Source organism: Atractosteus spatula, chromosome 4 (assembly GCF_055471065.1).
Source record: "Atractosteus spatula isolate fAtrSpa1 chromosome 4, fAtrSpa1.hap1, whole genome shotgun sequence".
In the NCBI taxonomy this organism is placed as follows: domain Eukaryota; kingdom Metazoa; phylum Chordata; class Actinopteri; order Semionotiformes; family Lepisosteidae; genus Atractosteus; species Atractosteus spatula.
The window spans coordinates 53,096,759-53,116,127 of record NC_142709.1 but is presented as its reverse complement, the minus strand read 5'-3'; the positions used below and the strand labels follow the sequence as shown (position 1 = coordinate 53,116,127).

General features: G+C 38.0%; 1 protein-coding gene across 14 annotated transcripts in view; it reads left to right on the top strand.

Moving 5' to 3' along the window:
- The first annotated feature begins 11,537 nt into the window (after positions 1-11,537).
- Positions 11,538-19,369, top strand: part of mecom (MDS1 and EVI1 complex locus) — a 187,462-nt gene continuing 179,630 nt past the window's right edge. For all 14 annotated transcript variants that reach the window (XM_088912595.1, XM_088912589.1, XM_088912586.1 and 11 more), the window contains exon 1: positions 11,538-11,719. In XM_088912595.1, the coding sequence (XP_088768721.1) occupies positions 11,683-11,719 (37 nt within the window). In that variant the 5' untranslated portion in view covers positions 11,538-11,682. The remainder of the gene's footprint in view (positions 11,720-19,369) is intronic.

The following is a 19,369-nucleotide window of genomic DNA, read 5'->3' as shown; positions in this document are numbered from 1 at the left end:
TATACGAGGGAGCACTCGATACAGTCCTCCCAAATGACGCGTTCCTTTATAGATATTTAAGCTTTTCAAAATTGATTTTCAGCTTTAAAACAATTGAAACATGCAAATGATGGTTTCCACGTTTATTTGACGTGTTTGTTTTTAAATAATCTGTTTTCTTCGGTTTCCTGACCATAATTTCGAATGTGGTTGAAAGACCCTCTTATACTACAGTACGTGAATAGCGCTACACTGTCGAAATCTACGAGAGTTGCGGATCTTTAAGGTATTTTACGGTAAAGTTAAAAGCGCAAACTAACGGGCGTGTCTTAGTGTGACGTCACATAAATGTATAAAAGCGTGTCTCTCGCGGCGCAAGTTGAATAGGTCAGCAGTCATTTTCTAACCCTAATTATGTGTTTGCAGCCTCTCCGTAGTTTGCTGTTTTGCTGGCTTTCAGTAAACTAGAGGATGTAGGATATCGAGACCGGCCGTTTTTCTTTAAAAAAAGTCTAGATTGTGCTGACCATTCGCTCATGCCCTTGGGTGGTAGTGTCTTTCTATGGCCGTGGTCAGCTCACGCTGCCTCGAAGAGTTCGTCTCTGTGCCGGACACTGCTCCCGGGGAAATTGCCGAGCAGGACTTGAGCAGAGTAAAATTGAGCAGTGAGGAAGCTTTTGCGTTTCCCAGAGTCTTGGGATCCGCGAGCAATGATCTGCTCAGACAAATACACGCTGTTCGAAAATGGAAGGTAACCGCTTGTGAAGCAGGAGGTTTTGTAGCCGCGCTTGCATGTTTTTTGATTCCTCGGTTGGGTAAGCTACGGGGTAAAAAAAGCTTGGTTCACTTTTTTATTTCTTTAATGTTACTGTGTTAACTATTTTAGAAAGTTTGTAGGTGATATTCCCTTTCAAGCGGCCATTTTGGACTTTGATATGCGTGGGAAATGCGCTCTTCTACTAACCATAGCTGCGTGAGCCAAACGTTTCTAGTATTTTAATCTGCTTTAGCAGCGACACGTGTCTTTGCAGTCGGACTCCACCTGCAGTCATGCATCCTTTTAAACTAGCATTCAGGATGCACGCTGTACAGGTTTCGCTTCTATTTCGTGTATAATCGTGATTGTTTAGTGTATTGAACGGCGGCAATGCATACTTTAATATGCATCAGAGTTAGTTCAAATAGTTTGAAGGATTATTTTATTTGATAACACTGTGGTAATCCTAACATTTGTAACCTTATGCCCTGTACCTTCTGTAGTGACTCCAATCACCGGTAACCTGGTATCTATAAAGGTGTTTGCGTTTAAAACGCATCTTTTTATTAACGGTATGTCTTTGTAATTCTGACAAAATGCGTAGACTGTAGGCAGCTACAAATGATCAAAACTTAGTTTTAAGGCAAGAGACGATGAGGGAGGCTGCGTGGAAGAGAAAATGGTAAAATCTGTTGCGGCTATAAAGCGAGCTCAGCCACGAGAAACTGACGTTTTCATCCTCTCATGCTGATGTGTCTTAACTTAAGTTGAAATAAAGGCCTGTTGATCACTTCACCTCTGTAGCTGGACTTTTCTTTTTTTTTCCTGGTCCCCTGAAGATGGGTGAAGTCACTCATTTGACTTCATTTACATCTCTAGTCCCCTGAGCAGGATGGATATAAAAAATGACTCAATACATTTCATTTTACAAATGGTAACATGCACTTGAGAGAAATTGGGGGGGAATGTTTATTTGGTGCATTAAAATGATCATTTTGAACAGGAGTCAGGCAAATGTTACACCTTCCCATGGGTGCTGTGGTAAAGTTTTACTTGAAACACTTTTCTTGACTTCCCTGTACCCTGGATGCTTCTGCAGTAGTACTCCTAGTTTACCTAAGAAGACAAATCATGTTAAATTGTTTTCTTTTCTCAAGTTAGTGTTTTCAAATTCCTCAGGAAGTTCTGCTTTCAAGGGTAAGTGGCAATCTGGATGCATTAATTGTCAGTTTGCATGGTAGTCTTAATTTAAAATGAATATTTTCAGGTAAGTTAAGGAGTTTATAGCCTAGGCTACAACATTAAATGAGTGCTGATTTAGATGTTCTGACAGCTTATAAATTATCCCCACCCCACTCTGTAAGGATGTTGGCTGTTTTTTTACTTTTTTTAGTAATTTAGTCATCCACCTTTTATGCTAATGGGGGAAAAAAGGTTCAAATGAAGAAACTTATTTTAATAGCAAAGCTTAGCTTTAAATGGTGTTGAAAAGGACCCGAAGTGGTAAGCTATTATCTACTTAATGTATGGGGTGACAAGGAGTTTTGAAGTTAGGAGCTAACTGATCCAGGAATCTCATCCAGCTGTTGACTGAAAGAAGCCAGGGTATCGGCTTCAACAACATGACTGCTTGGTGTTTTCCTTACTCCCACACCCCTCCACCAAGTGCCTCTTCTCCTTGGTTTTAAGTGTGCTTTCACTTGGTTTCCACTTGTGCCCTCTGATAAGTGTTTCACTATTGATTTGGCAGACGTCCACTGTGTTGCCTTTGTCAATGCCTATGATTTTGAATTTGTCGGATCCCCTCATTGTCGTCCTTGTTCAAGATTAATAAAGGCCTTTCAGCCCGTCGGTGGAGGACATTCCCAGAATGCATCTGGATGTTCCTCACTGGACTGAGTCCAAAGCAATGTTTTCCGTAACGTGGTTGCCAAAGCTGTGCACACATTAAGCCTTTCTAGTGTATTGTACAATTTTACCATAATTTGTCCGTTTTAATTCTACACTAAAATTAATTTGAGGAGGGACTGGGAAAAGGTTTTGGTGTACTATTGTTTTTATTTCTTGGGAAAGTTGTTTCCCTTGAGTTTGCATTTTCCCCTGAGTGCAACTTAAATGTCACTACTTAAACATAAAGATGCTCATTTTGATAAGGGTGTGAAGGGTAGTGCAGTGGTTAGCATTGCTGCCTCTCAGCTCTGGGATCCTGGTTCAATTCCTGGCGTTCTGTATGTGTGAACTTTGAATGTTCTCCCCATGTTAGTGTGATTTTCTTCTAGGTGCTCCAGTTTCCTCCCACAAGTCCAAAGATATGCTGGTAGGCTAATTGGCTTCTGGAAAAGTTTACCCAGGTGTGGCTGTGTGTGTGCCCTTTGGTGGAATGACTAGCCTGTGTGTCTGTTGCTTGTCAGGGTAGGCTCCAGCTCCTCTCTGACCCTGCATTGGAAGAAGTAGTTAAAAGGTGGATGGATAAGAGTGTTAATTCCACAATATAGAGTATAAACCCTGCCTGTCCGGGTTACTGTACTGTACACTGTAGATTCTGTACACGCAAGTCATAACATTAAAGTATGAAAGAGCTTCCTCAATTCAACACATATAAAAGCAAATTGGTGTTTGAGACAGGGTTGGAAAACCCAGTGTAATTTCATGATGTAAATGAACAAAATCTACACCTCTTACTTTGTAAGTTGATAAGCTTTAGCTTTTCAGAAGTTAAGTTCTTCTGGAAAGTTAAATTTATGTCAGAAGAAGAGTTTTGAAGCTGGTCATATATACAGTATATATAATCACTTCTTCAGATGTTGCATAGGAGTAGGCTCCTCATCTGCCGTTTCATTTCACCTTGCAAGTTCTGTGTGAGACTGCTGGATTGAATCATTACACTTTTTTTCTGACGTAGATGTTGACATCGTACAGTCCTTAATTGTGCTACCCATTACTTGTGCCTTGTGTATTTTAATTGGAGGATGTAATCTAAAGTGTTTCAGTATGAGCAGCTACTATAGAGGCTCATTAGGCAGCAGGACTGCACTGTTACATTACTAAGAGCAGAGGCCTAGTATTTCTGAACACCATTTAAATATTCAATGGTTTTTATACTGTAAAGTGGAGTAGGCTATAAGTATTTTTAGCCTTTTGTCTAAATAGTGATTAATGTGTTATTGACTGTTCGTCGGGGCACTTTATTGAAAGAAGTGTGCAATCTAAAAGCCAATTGTTACTGATTAACAATCTTTACGTTTAGTAGAAAAAATAGACTACTTACTTCTCATTATGACTAGTGCTATAAGGTGAATTGCTGCCTGTGTAATTATTTCCCCCAGGATGACTATAAAAATGCTGGAGCATTGTTGCCAGAGCACTGAGTAATCTGTACAAATAGTTATTGGAAACCCAGACTCCACTTGGTTGTGATTTACGGACAGTTTTTTTTTTCTCGATGATGTAACCACATACGAGACTGGATCTTCCTGATAAAGTGATGGTACTTAACAGTGTAATAGTGTACTGAAGACAGAGATTTATTTTAAGGATTTTTACATTGTACTAATTAAAGATGTCAATGATCATGTCTGTTGAGGGAATAAAACATCTTGGTTACAGCTGACCATTTTTTCTGATCGGTTCAATATGGTTTTGTGTGACTGTGTGTACTGAGAACATAAAGAACATCCGTTACAAACAAGAAGAGGTGATCTAGTCCGTTTGATAGCTAGTAGCTAATTGATCCCGTGAACTCATTCAGCCATTTCTTAGAAGAAGCCAGTGTATTGGCTTCAACTCCTCGGCTGGGTAGCTCAGGATCCCTCAGTTCTGGTCCTGGTAAACCCACATACTGTACCTGCTGGCTTTCCTTCCAACTAAGGAATAATAGAACCCATAAGAGGCCTAATATTAGGTTTCATTTGAATGTCTGTCTTTTCAGTTTCTAAACATGTACTGTAGGTGGTTGCCTTTCAGTTATTTTATTTCTTAAGGAACCTAAACTTTAAATAGAAACAATTTCTGCATCCTGCTTGTTCAATTAAGGGTGGCATGGTGGCACAGTGGTTAGCATTTCTGTATCGCAGCACTGGGACTCTGTTCTCAGTTCCTGACCTAGGGTGCTATCTGTTTCTGCCCCGCAATGAGTTGGCCCTCTGTCCAGGGTGTACCTTACCTTGCGCCCCTAGGTTGCTGAAATAGGAAATAGGCTCTGGCTCCCCAACATCCCTGAATTGGATGAAGCAGTTAGAAGCTGGATGGGTTAATTTAAGTTAAGAGTTCAAGCTGCATTGAAAACCAGCAGGTGTGTGTTGGTCCCCAGGACCAAGGATAGAAAACCCTTGCCTTAAAGTATATTCAATATTTCAACACAGTATGTTTATTGTTCTGAGCCCAAATGTTAAAATGAGCCAGAATAACCCCTGTCCAAAGCAGAAACCCATGGTAAAAGTGTAGTTCTTCAATTTTACAACTGTTGTATGAAGAAAAGCTTTCTGTGGTACCACATTAGTCCAGAAACGAGGAGCTGCCGTCATTGAAAGACAGAATCTTCCAGGTTTTACATATACATAAACCATTTAGACATCGGGTAAAACAGGTGATTTGTCTTTGTTCAGACAAGGAGCTCCATTAAGTAAAGTTGTGGAAAGGAAGATTACCAGATTACCACACAGGACGGGGATAAAGCAGTGGTTTGGATTTTCCTGTATTGCTGGTAACTCAGCATAGCCTGGGACCTCATCTCCACACCTCCGATAGAGTTGCAGACATTGACTCTCACCCTAAATCTAACTTTAACCCTCAAACCCTCCAAATCTCCTGCCCTGAGGATGGATTCTTGTGGATATTCCTTCTTGCCACCTGTGGTTATGAGTGACTTTATCTTCTGTCAGCTCATCATGACGATGACGTGAAGAGGTGTGCAGTCAGGACTGTACTGCTAGAGCTGCAGGACCGGGGTCTGTTGTCTTCATTTCCCATGTACAGATGTGCTCAGTCCGGCTCCATTTTGTTCTGGATTTACAACAGCAGTATTGTTTTCATCAGAACATTCTATAAATGCAACTGTGCACCTAGCCTCCATATTTTCCTTAAGAGGCTACAAAAAAGGTTATGTTTTAAAAATAATGACGACAAAAAGTAGTGTACACTATATTGTTCTGGGTATAATTATTTCTATGCACATAGTTCACTGGGCTGAAACTAATCATCTTAAACTTTTAGAGTAGTGCGTCTAATTTTCAAGTTGTTACAAAGCAGTTTGAAAATTAGCCACTGCCCTTATTCTAAAATGGGAGAAAGCTGTAGAATAACAATGACTTGTTTATGGATGGGCAACATGGTGGCGCAGCGGTAGTGCTGTTTCTGTTGGAATTTAAGTCTGGTTCTGTTTTCATGTTATCCTTAATGTCCGTGTCCTGCGCTGCTTTCCTCCTCCCACAGCCCGGTGGCACGCTGTCCTTTAAATTGACTGCTCAGGACATGTTTGCTCTATGGATGGACTGCAGTCCTGATTTGCACCCTGTGTCTACCAGTTCGTTTAATTTCCCAAGATCACCGTTTACGCAGACAAAAAAATTGACTTTTGTAATGCTCTTAAAATATGTATTTTTATTGCAACGGTTACACGCAATTGCTCTGACAAAACTTGTAATATGTGGAGTAAACATTAGGTGGAGCTAAAATACCACTGTTAACCTATCTTCCCATTTCCACGAGGTTGTTTTTCTAATAAAAGTGCGGTGTTTTCTACTTTAATGGAAATCTGAAGCATTTTACAATCCAGGTTACGCATACCTCTTATGAATGACATCTAGACGTGCTCTTAAAGATAATATCAGTATATTATAGCTGCTTCAACCAACATATTCATACCTGTTTAAACAAATGCAATATTCTAATGACAGACAATACACCGAGTTAGCGAGCAGTAAGAAGATTATTTGAGGTGATACAAAAATAAATAGTACGAGGGAAAGGCCGAGTTCTCATTAGCTAACCATGAATGGAGTCATGGGCTCGTGTTGCGCTTTTTGAGTAATGGGAATGGGATTAACTGGAGGAAATTTTACTTAAATGTGGTAATTGTTTCAATGTTGTGCTTTTTGTTAATAAATACTTATATCTTCATTTCTGATGATCCATTTGTTCAGATTTCATAGTTAACAGCGATCCATTAAAAAAGTACAGTATAGCTTGGTTTTGTGTATTGTCGTGCATACTGTATGTGTGATAGATTTAATTAGATTTTCAAAATTCTGAGCTATTTATCATTCTTATTACCCATGTGAAAATAAAGTGAGGTTGTTTTACACATTAAAAAAATATTCAAAACACAATTATGGCTTAAAATATAACGTGGCTGTTTCCTCTTAATGCTTAATGAATACATCGATTTTTATACACAAAATTGATTCATTCGTAATGTGTAAAAAATTAGAAAATACACTTCACTTCCCTTTACTAATCAGACTTTTTGAAGGCTGGTTGTCTAGTTACCTTCTGGTTTTCAAAGTCTTTGGTATTTGCTTGTTTTCATCGTATGGTTCTTCTAACGTTCTCGTAATTAATGATTATTCATAAATACCAATATCAGGATGAAGTTCGCATTCAGGGACTGAAAGGGACAGTCAAGCAACGCATCTTCTGGTCTGTATGAATTGATTTGACCACGTGTTTAAGGTCCTGCCATATTGACCTAGTTGGGCTCAAAACTCCAGCTGATGTATAGCTGTAGGAGGCATGTTCTGTCTTACAATTCCCCTGACGCATCGCAGAATTGATACAATATATGATACAGATCTGACCAGCACCCGTGTCCTTTATTTCTTAGTGTTTACGACTGCCCTTTTCGCTCATCTTAATAATGACTACTATTGACGCTTCAAAAGTTTTCATTAGTAGTGATTTTCTTTTCAAGGATATTGATCATGCCAGTGTAATCGTCGTAAATGACGGAAATGTGGTTAGCATTCTTCTGGCAGTGCTCATACCATAATAAGTCATTTATTTTCTCAGATTGTTTTTTAATTTTGCATTTACCGTGACCAAGTAACCTAAGAGTATAGATGATAAAAATATATTCACAGGTGAGAAACGAGTAGAAATCAAGAGTTACGTCTAATTGTGTTAATTACACTCTTAACTATATTTACAGATGAATTCTAGTGTAGCCATCTGCGTGTTGAGCTTTTGGAGAATTTATGCAATTGAGTTTTTCTGATATTGTGTGGGTTCATTCGTAACTCGAGGGAATTAAAACATTAACCATGTTTTTTTTTATTAATAGACAGCGCGGACAATCTACGTGCAAAATTTCATTTTTGCAGTTCGTTTGTTAGGGACCTGGCTGTTCAGTGCTACATTCAATGTGAGGGGAAGAGGCGCCGAACACGGGGAACGCTAATGAACAAAAAATAAACTCAAATTGTGAACAGGCTCAAAATTCTGTTGCATAAGCATCTGGGTTACAGCAAAGTCTGTTGTATTTTCAGTGTTCGCGAGTAACGTATATGTCAAAGGACATACAAATCTAAAACGAATATACGTAATATAAACACTTTAAAAATATCCAGTGAAGTTTCTGAGCTTCAGTTCCACATCTTTCCACTCTGGGGCACTGTATACCGACGCTTCCTCCGTTCACACTGCTCCTACCCTTGTGACTCGCCTTCTCTCATCTTGGATGTTGTCCTGTTTGACATTTTTTACTAGCAACCATTTACAATAATTTATTTAGTTTTCTGTTGTTGTTGTTATTATTAAGTAGTTTTATTACACGTTTAAACAAATATTTTTTTTCATTTGTGGCAAAGCCTAATAATTATTTGAAATCGCTCCAGGAGTTTTCGTTTAGGGCTCCCAACACCAGCACAGCAAATAAATTTCATCCAGTGAAAACGCATTACATAAATAATGTGAATTTCATGTAGCTTAACAGAAGTAAAACGTTTTATTAAAATAAATTTCATCTGGTCGAACGAAAAAGGCTAATTCTCACAGCTTCTCCACGGGTGAACGCACTTAATTGCATTTATAGATAATGTTTAAAGTGTCTATGATAAATTAACAGATACATCTCTCTGTTATACTTTTAAATAAATTACACTTGTATAATCCTTATCTGCTGTATATACTGTATGCATGCTGCATATCTCTCGTTTTGCGTTATTTGTATAGCAGAATTTGTGGAAAAAGACAAATAAACATTTTGACAACATCATCATTATTAAAAGAAGTATGTGAGCGCGATGCTTTATATATATATTTTTTTTTTCTTCTCGGGCTCATCTTTTAATTTGTTTCTTCCCTGACTGTTGTAAAGTAGCTCGATGAAGCATTGATAAATATCCCCGTTGATCACTTGATTGATTACCTCTCGCAAAGGTCACACAGGCTCGCGGTAATTTCCTTTCGCCCGAGGCTCCCTTTTCACTTTTAGTCCGGCGCGACAGCTCCAACTATACAAATTGTGTTTTTATTTTAACCCCTAAACAACCTGCCGAATATAACAGAACGCACGCAAAATAACTCTACTGTCGAAGGAGAGAATGTCAGTCTTATCAGGCGCGAAGCAGCGTGGTAAAGCAAACGTTATCGTTCTAAAACAAAGTCTCGCGGGTTTGAGTTTTCTTATTTTCCCTTTTGGATAGGATTAAAAAATTGAACTATATAGGACAAGCTATTAATTTAGCTATACTAGTCAGGGTCTTGAACCCAATTAATTTCTAATAATTACAGCCTACAGGGTTATACAGATCTGTCTGGTGCTTTCCAGTCATGCCATCTCAAACCACTGAGGTCAGCATATCATAATAAAGTATGTATTTTGAAAGTGGTCTCAAGAACAGTGAGTTATTGCAATGAATGAAAATTGTTTCCATTTAGGCTAGTTGAGCTGATTGCCTCAAGCTACAGCTGTAAGTCTAAATGAGGAGAAGTGTTTAATATAACGTCCGCCTTCTTTACTAAGCGAGTGTAATTTTTAACAGCACGGTTTAAGTAATTCATTTAGGGTAAACCGTGTTCTAACTGCATTACAATGATTAAATTAATCTTACTGTTATGGGCGCTGGAACTAAAAAGCATGATGTAAAGTTCACTGCACAAAGACAATACAAAAACAGAAACCCGATAAGGGTTTTTGATAAGTTCTGATGCCCATGCACTTGTTAAAGGACAATTTGTGGAAGCGCACATTTCCTGCTATTAATAATACCCTTCAATATTTTTTCTTCCTTTAAAATTTGTATTAGGCTACATAAGCACAAACGGTTTTTGCGGCTGGTAATTTTATTAACTTCGAACATAAGAAAAGCCGTGCCAGAGGTCGAGGCCAACGACAATAACAGAAATAATTACAGTTGTGAAATTAAAAGAAATTGCAAAACCGTGGGCGAAAGAAAAACGGTTTTAGAAAACGTTCCCTTTGTCTTCAACTTGTCAGGAAAATCCTGTAAAATACCTGATTTTATACTAACAAAGCATATTTTTCTGAACCGTTCAGCTTCACGGGCGGAGGCAATATTGTTGTTTATTTCGTAAGATAACTTGGTTCAATGCGTGCAATACTAGTGTAATGTGGGGGTGATAATATTCTTAACTTTACGCTTTTGAAATGAGGCATAAATAGCTACGACAATGGTATAATTAAAACAGGCTGTATAGACTCGACACGTTAGCTAAAATGTACTGGAAAATCGAATATAACATTTGCATAAACCATCCTGAATGTGATAAGGTGTCGATATCAAGAGATCGGGTTTTAAAACCAAATTAATTGCTATAGATAGCATGCCATTTTGTATGTATCGATATGTATCACATTGCAATAGATTACACAGGGGAATTATTAAATGTTGGCGCGGAACTCCGACTGTAATAACCTTGAGACAAAGATTCGACTCTACAAATTGTAATCGTGTATCTCTTTAATGGTTGGACAATTATGAAATTCAATAACTGTCTTATAAAAAACAACCATTTTATAGTTATTTATTTCACAATAATGATGTGGAACAACGCTTGGCAAGGTATATTCTTTAAACAGTAAAATGATGTCCCTATGCAGTCTGCGAGCAAGAGGTACTTTCTTATACGGGCACTGAAGTAAGAGAATTTGTTAGATAAGAAAATGCTCAATTTTAGGAGGGTCCTGCAACGTTAACAAATCAAGGCTTTCACCGATCTGCACTGACCTGCAGTATCCCGTCTAAGACCATATCCATAGCTTAGGCGATGAATCACGAATTGCAACCGTGAAAAGTTTTTAAAATATGATTTAACGTTAAACTAGAGACGTTAACGCTGGATAAACATTTCCTTCTTGAATTGGGAAGAGTTATTCGCCCAAGTCAAAGCATTTAGGCACAGGCACGGTAAGACCCGCATTAACCTAAAGTGCTTAACTGAATGATAATTGTCACATTGATACGTACATGGCAGAGATTTTCAGATGACCCCCGAAAAACAGGCTTGGGGGTTAACGTTTTCATTCATTTTCGAATCTTCCTAATGCGATAAAGAATACGATTAAATCTTTTTAATGAAAACATTTTACAGTTTTAATTTCGCTTAATTTTGATTAATGTGGTTTAATTTAAGCATAAAGGTATGTACCGTAGCTGTGTGAGGGTAGTTTATTATAATTAATGTCTCTGATTCTCCGCAGAGGACGGTTTTCTCTCTGAGTCACTGAACTTTGAAGATCTGAAACGAAAGGCGATCTCTCCTCGATCGCCATCTGACAAGATCAGTAATATCAAGTGATAAATCGCTCCAAACTTTTTTGGCGGCGCCGGCAGTTTGGCTGTGCGCATGTGCGAAGGTGTCCGAACTGACAATGCTGGAGAGATAGCGAGTCTGGATTGAGAAACACAGAGAAAGGGACAGAGAAAAAAGAAAAAGGAGGAAAAGATCCAAGAAAAAATCAAACAAACCCACGCCGAAAGACTGGCATCATGAGGTCCAAAGGCAGGGCAAGGAAACTGGCCACAAGTAGGTGCAATATCCCTTTGTATGCGTTTTGCAAACTGCCATCTTGTACATGTGTATCTCTTATGTGATATCAATGCTTTCACATCTAAATATAGAAACAACCTGTATTCTTTACGTTAATGTCAGCAGGCACTGACCTGTCCTCTCAACGTACACAAGTTGTCGCCTTGCACAAGGAAAGGAGAGAAAGCATTTTGAAATGACTTTGCGACCGCTGGCTTTTGTGAAGAGCGGTCCTCTGAGCACCACGAGCTTATATTAGCAAAATGAGTTGGGAAAAAAAGTTGAATAAATGCGAGAGGAACTTTACAGAGACCGAGCTGCGAGCACTTTTGCCTTGCATGTAGTGGGCGCTGTCGCTTAACTTCAGGTCCGGTTCCCTGGAACTCGCTGTTAAAAGCGCTTAGGTCCTGGTCACTTCAATTCGCAGCAGCACCTTTGAAAAGGCAGGTGGGCTTAAGCTAATAGCAGAAAACTAAGTTTCCGAAAAAGGAATCTGTGCATTTAAATGTTTACAGGTACTACATTGACGTAGCTGGCGGAGAACAAATATGTAGTATAGTTAAATCTTGTTTAGAGCAGGACAATGTGAAATCTTGGACTCGTTTGTAAGGCATGCGTATTCTAGAGACTATAAAAAATACGGTGTTTGTAAACGAGTGGGGTTTGAACTGAAATAACATTAGATGATTATTTAAATAGGTTACGTTTCGTGGAATTTATGTGCAACAAGTGTGTTAGAGAAATTAACGCGATTGCGCTAAATGTAGCGTGCAAAGGATATTGCAATAGCTGCGCTCTGCTGTGAGCGAAAACCTTGGAAATATGTTTTTCTATCGTGCAAAGGCTGTAGCAGCTTTAATCGCAGTATTTTCCTGGTGTTTTAATATTACGATATGGCTGTGAATTGTAAATCAAATCATTCGGACGTTTTCACCATGGGATCGTTATTATATATATGTTTTCTTGTAAAAATATTGTATTCTGTCTATACCTTGAAGTGCAGCATTTCTTAACTATATTTAGCAGTTCTCTCTCACATTGTGCCAAAGTGACTTTAAGGGATTCTCGAGTACTTTGTCGCTTTACGTTCAAGTAAACGTGGTTTCCTGCGATCTAGATAAACAGAAAGTATTAATCGAAATTGTTCTCCTAATTAATAAAGAACATTTCTGATGAAGGATGCGAGTTGTAATACCCTACATATAGCTCTAAAAATCTCGATGACTTTATGAACTTTTCTTTTTAATTTTGAACAGTGTTAATTCTTATTTAAATCCATGTTCCCCAAAACGGAGTGTTTTTTTCATATGCTTCAACTATCGAAAATCTGCGAAAAAAAGTAGAGCTTTAATGTGCACCTCATGCTGCGGCTGTGAATGTCGTTTCCAGGACAGTTTTCTGTTTCTATGCTTTATAATTCCTGGTAGCGCCGCTGAATTTAAGAAAGTTCAAAGACAGTACCGAACAGTTTATTGAATAACTTGAATTTTTTTCCAAATGAGGTTAAGATCAGATGTTGCAATAAAGGAAATCATTCCAAAACGTATAATTTTCGTGTTCTGAAATATCATTTCCTTTTTCCTTAAAAATACTACAGGTCAGACATATCGCAAACAGAACATGGGCCTGGCTTTGTGCACTCTTTCCGTTTAATGAACTTGAAGCTGATGTGGTCATCCTAATACTGTATATTATTATTGTTGTTTTACTTTGTATGTTACGATATTAATGATCCTCCCGATTTAATCTAAAGATAATTGTTTTTTGGCGTGATGAAGAAAATAAATGTCAAATGATCGATACATAAATTGTATAATACAAATATTGTCAACATTAAATAGAAGTTAAATCATTTTATATATTATGTTAAATTGGAAGCTTTTACAAATACTGAAAGTGACGAGCGTCTGATTGTTTAAACGACATACCTGAATAAGTATTTTTTACAACGTGTATATTTTAATTTTATTCAGTTTCCGGGGGGATTGTTTCCAGTGCTTATTAAATTGCATAATTTAATTCCCAGGCAATATTATATTTTATATTTTGATAAAAAGAGGTAGAATAAGCTCCTGAACAAGTGGAAATATACTTTTTTCTGGGGGCTTGAACACAATTTAGAGTACTTAATTGTGAGATCTTAATTTGCAGAGATGCCTCCAGACCGCCCTATAACCTGAAGATAGCGAAGATCACAATAATTAAAAGGTAAATCGTAAGCAATTGACAGTTTAACACCCACTTAATCAATTAATGATGATCAACATATCCAGAATCCCAGGAGACTAAAACGCAACTATGTCTTTTTTTAAGTGGTGTAATACGACTGCTAATGATTTTTTTCCTGCTACGTTGAAACTTTGCGGAGGAGAAAAGTTTTCCAAGCAGCACTGACGGTCATTCGACGTTAGAAGTATTGGCAAGTCCTTTATTTTCAAGTGGAGAATGTTGAATTCCTGTTGAAAGAATGAGAGTCACTTCTAAGAGGACAAGGGTATTCCGCGAAGATTCCTTATTAAGATGACTATTACATGAATATAAAATAATAATAAATACTGCATTCTAATTTAAATTAGATTTAATTCGCCATACGGCCATACTGTGAGCAATGTTTATGATAACATAAAAGTTCAAGCCTAATGAGACTGGCCGTGGGAAATCTGAAGGAGAACACATCGATTTTAAAACAAAGTTGTTTTTTTTCGCGTTTGGTGGTGGCGAGGGGAATAGGTGTAAGGACTTGGTGTTCGAGGGGAGGTTGAAACAGCCAAATACATTTGATTTCTTTTTATGGGACTGCGCAGGAGCTCCTGGTGAAGTGCCACTTCGTTGCAAAGCAGTGCTTAGACGTTTTTCTGTCCGTCTCATCACGGCTTGGCTTGCTGCATCTGAAAAGAAAAATCATATAGTTTACAAACACGCAAGCAACTGAGAGCGAGGGTGACACTGAAGCCAGAGTTATAAAGCAATTTTAACCAAGGTCAGAAGTGGCTAAGGTCGTTTGAACGATAGACTGAAGCTCCAAAAATATAAACAATTGCAAAGAGTGGTTACAAGCTAGTCCTCGAGTGCATATTTTTAAAGAATAATTATTTACTGCGTGAGAAAAGGGGATAATTTGAGGCATATTTAGGGATTATTATTTACTCAAGATGTAGAATAAAGATTTCTACCTATTAAGTCACAGGGAGAGAATGTACCAAATTCCTTGTCTACAGGGTCTCTTTAGAGACTAGACAGCGCTTGGCCTCTTGCCAGTGCTGTACAATGTCAACATTGAATATTTAAATTCCCAGACTCCATATAACAACTTTGCAAGTAAATAAATTCAGTGTGCATTTGTGCATAATATTATCTGTAGCTCTGTCTCTTTCAAGTATTGCTACAGACTGTTTTGTTAGCGTGCAGCCAGTAGGGTATTTGCTTGAGTTTGCCTTCTACTTATTTTAACTCCTATTAAAAAGCTGCAAAAGTTCATCTTATATGTCAGGCTGCTCTGTGGGGAAGAAAGCAGATTTAATGTCGCATAAAATCAGAAGTGAGGGGACCTGGAGAAGTCAGAGTGAAAGCAGGTGTCAGTCTGAAATCCATGTAGAAAAAGTAACGGCATGTTTCTGTCTGTAAAAACAGTAAATCGAGCTTAGCTGTTTGAACTAACAGCAATTACAGATGATAATTTAGACGCACAGTTTCGGTGAAATTAGAAACGAGACACCATCTGAGTGACTCATTAAGAAAAACGCTAGTACGATCCTAGGAAAAATCGTACCTAAACTTTTTTTGGACCCTCTATTTGTTTTTCAAAATGAGTAGGAGCAAAATCCTTTGGAAGTCTGCTTTGGAAAGGTTATCAAGAAAGGCTGGCAGACCACAGGACCCTTAAGGATCCTGTATTGGGGTTTTGTGTGCAATATGCATTTTTTTATGTACTCTGTATCTGTTATAGTTTTATAATGTCTAAAAATGTACAGACATAAACAAAACCAACGTATCCAGTCATTATTTATTCTGAAAAGGATCCCTAAATGCTTAAATCACACGAGAACAGTACGGCACTGCCCTCTGAGGACTGCGAATGCATAATTGTACCCCACAGAAGAATGCCTTTACTAGAGGTTTTTAATTGAAGATCTCTGTAGAACCTCTTTTATTGAGGGAAACGTGTAATACACACAGATTTCCCATGGTTTACTTGAGTGTTTTGTGCATACCTTCAGCAATTTTTTTTTGTGTATGTATGATTGCAAATGATTTTCTGTCATTTGTCATGAGTGACGAAGAAAGATGTCAGAATAGTAAGAAACGCCACTTCAAACTTTTGGATGAAAGCAACTTTTCATTCAGTAGATGCCCCTGCAAGACAAAAATTAGATGTGTCAGAGGGTTTTGCATTGCCTAGGGTGTTCAGAAGCCATTTTTAACACTATTATGACCAATCTGAAATAAGAATGAGCACAAGTATCCTGCCATCCACAAGGATTCCACAGCATTGTAAACTGAGCACAGAAACCAACATTGACACCTCATTGATGTTTATTCGTGCAGTTGAGAAGTTGCGATATTTGGTTAATTTATCCCACAGATTTATTTGGTTTTTTTTTCAGATGTACAGCAGAAAGAGTGATGTATTCCTACTTTACTATAGGCTATCTGCTAAAACATTGAATTTTGAACTATATGTCTGTATGCACAGTCATCCAGTTTATTTTTTTTTTACATCAGATAAGTGTAAATCTACACTAGCCATTTTAATGTCAGTGATATTTCTTATACTTATTCTAATAATAATTCAAAATAAATATCATGCCTTGTTAACAAAGATGTATTTCTAGTAGACCTCTCCGAATACAAACTATTTTTAAAAAAAAAGCTATAAAATCCCAATGAAATGGACGTCCACTCTAACAGTTTAAACAGTCCTTTTCTTTTTTTTTTTCCCCCTGCATTGCCAACAGCTGTCATGGGATCATTCCATAGGAGTACATCTACATTGTTTAATGGGCCATGCATCATCTGTTTGTCTGTCATAGCTCATTATAAGTAGAATTCAAAAGGGTTAATGGATTGGGCCATTTAAAAGGTGAGACAAGTGGGGGCTAGGAGTAACAATATTAAATAGGCATTGCCTCAACTCAGACGGATAGGAAGGCGATCAGTTTTGTTATGCATGGCAACATTAATGCTTGGCTTGCTCCAAACTAAAGTTTAGTAAACAAATGTGACACAGCCTTAAGAACGCTGAATAGGGATGGTTGGTAGCTTGGTGTTTAGAGGCTTTAAAGAGAACAATGACATTTTTTTTTATCAGCAACAGTGTGTTTACCTTAAACAAGAGGGATTTGTTTGTATATGTATACATTGACTAACATATGTACATTGTGTATAAATACACACACTACAGGGGTGAATATTATTCTTGCTAATGGAAATTCTCACATTTTGTTTTATTGTACTATAATATCTATCTGTCTGTGTAACTGAATATAAATCGCGTCATTCTGTTTACCCATCAAACTGCGTTCCTTCAAGTGATCTCCTTTGTACAAGTAGCATGAACGTAGGTATATAAACTGTATATTTTATAACAAATGCTATAAAATTAAATTCAGTCCTCTAAGTGACCAAAGAAACCTGTTAAGAAATCTACAATGCAGTATAATCTACAATCATTCTTCGTTCAATTTTGTCTCAGGAATTCATTAGCCTGTAGTTCCTGGAATTTCAAAGCTGCAAAAACAAAACAAAACAATGAAGATTCAGTTTGGTTTCTTAATTTCCACAGGGGAGTAATAGAAAATGAGCCAGCCAACCAACCTGTTTAAATTTATTGTGGTCCAAAGCGTGTGTATGGTTACGTACGTTGATGTTAAAATTAAAAGCACGTAATGTTAAACTTTGTCGTGGTCTGTCTGTTGCTGTGTGAAAGAGGCTGAAGGCCCAGGCAGTGTCACCTGCACGTAGCTCCGACACCCCGTCACCAGGCCAGAATCGCTGGAGCGGCTGGCTCAACAGTGACATTGACAGGCCGGGTCCTTTCTTCCACTGGAGACAGCTCCTCTCATCCATCACACCAGTGACCCCCCGTAGCCTGTGTGTGTCAGGGGAGTGGGGTATGTGTGGGGGGGCATCCAGACAAACGTGCGACATCTTTTGGCTTCTTTAAATATGGGGAAGCTCCTGGTTCTGTGGCCCAGTGTATTAGAGTTCTAGCCCTACACTCAAGTTCGGTGATCATTTTTCAAAGGAAGAATTACTCTGTGTGTTTTTTAAAGGCCTAGTGGCATCCGAACAGCTCCAATGCTAGGAACTCAGAATGGTGCTTGAATGATTTCTTGTTTGTCTAAAAACAGCTACAGTAGTCTGATTTATCTAAACAGCGTATAATAACAATAATGTGCTTTTTCTCATAAATGTGAAGTCTGTCTTGGGACAACTATCATTTGTTTCTCAACTTCAAACCCTGGGGAATGGTTACACATTTATTTAAATCTGCTTTTTATTTGTTGTAAGGTTCATTGTCAAAAGTCATTTTTTTCCCATCGTTTCACAAATGACATCACATTTTGTCAGCAGCTGATTTTTCACTTTGGATCTTGCAGGTATGGGCCCTGGTTTGTGGAATAAAGGCTAGTTGCCAGGATCTCTTTTGTGTTGGAAAGGTTTGGAATTGAGATATCACATTCTCAGCAATAGGTCATGACTGACACCTGATTTGGCTGAACTACTAAAGGCTTATAAATGATTTGTTCAGTTCTGACCTACCTCTCCACTTCACAATACTGAATAGTTTAAGTTTGCCGGTCATGGTGACTTTGGTTATTCTCAGCCAAGACCTGAGTTATATTCATTGTATCGAAGGTGGAATAGAATAGGGTGCTTCCAGTCCATTTTTGCTTCTTTTTCTGAGGCAGAAGACATTGTGAATAAACTCTTTTTCACTTCTTTGGTGTCACATTAGAAGAAAAACTACAAAACAAGAGCTCTGCTTTGATGCACACAGTTCTGTCATGTTGCCTTACAACATGTGAGTGATGAGATGGCATCACCACGTTGGTAAAAACTCATAAGGTTAAGTTGTCTGGAGAAAACATTTCTTCAGTTTTTTCTCAATTTAGACATTTTAATACCTGTGAATCAAGAACCAGATGCAGTAAAGAGAAGAAACTCATTGTGTACTAACTGTCCTGAGAGGAAGTTGTCTTTAGCAGAACCATTTCAGTCATCTTTGGGGAGTCCATGCTAACTATTGCTTTACATGTGCATTAAGTTTAGACTGAATCAGCAGACATTTTCACGGAGCAAAACGGTTACTTTTGAAAAAAAAAATTGATGCTGGCCGATAAAGTGAACATAAGAGACCAAAGGAGATTAAATTACATTTATTGGCTTGAAGCATCTTAGAAGGACGCATTATTTGAGTGTATGTGAAGGATAGTTAATATAACCAAAAGCAGAACACGCTGGAAAATGGGATTCTGTAAATCTAGCTATAGTAAGAGATTTATATTAAACATTTTTTTAAAATCCTGTTAAAGAATGCTTCCCTCGTCATGGGTCATGGTAAAAATGTAAGTTGCGGTGTCTGTGTCGCCAAAGTGCACGTCTTACTGGCATGAATGTTTGGAGGAAAGTCTATCGCTGTTTTGT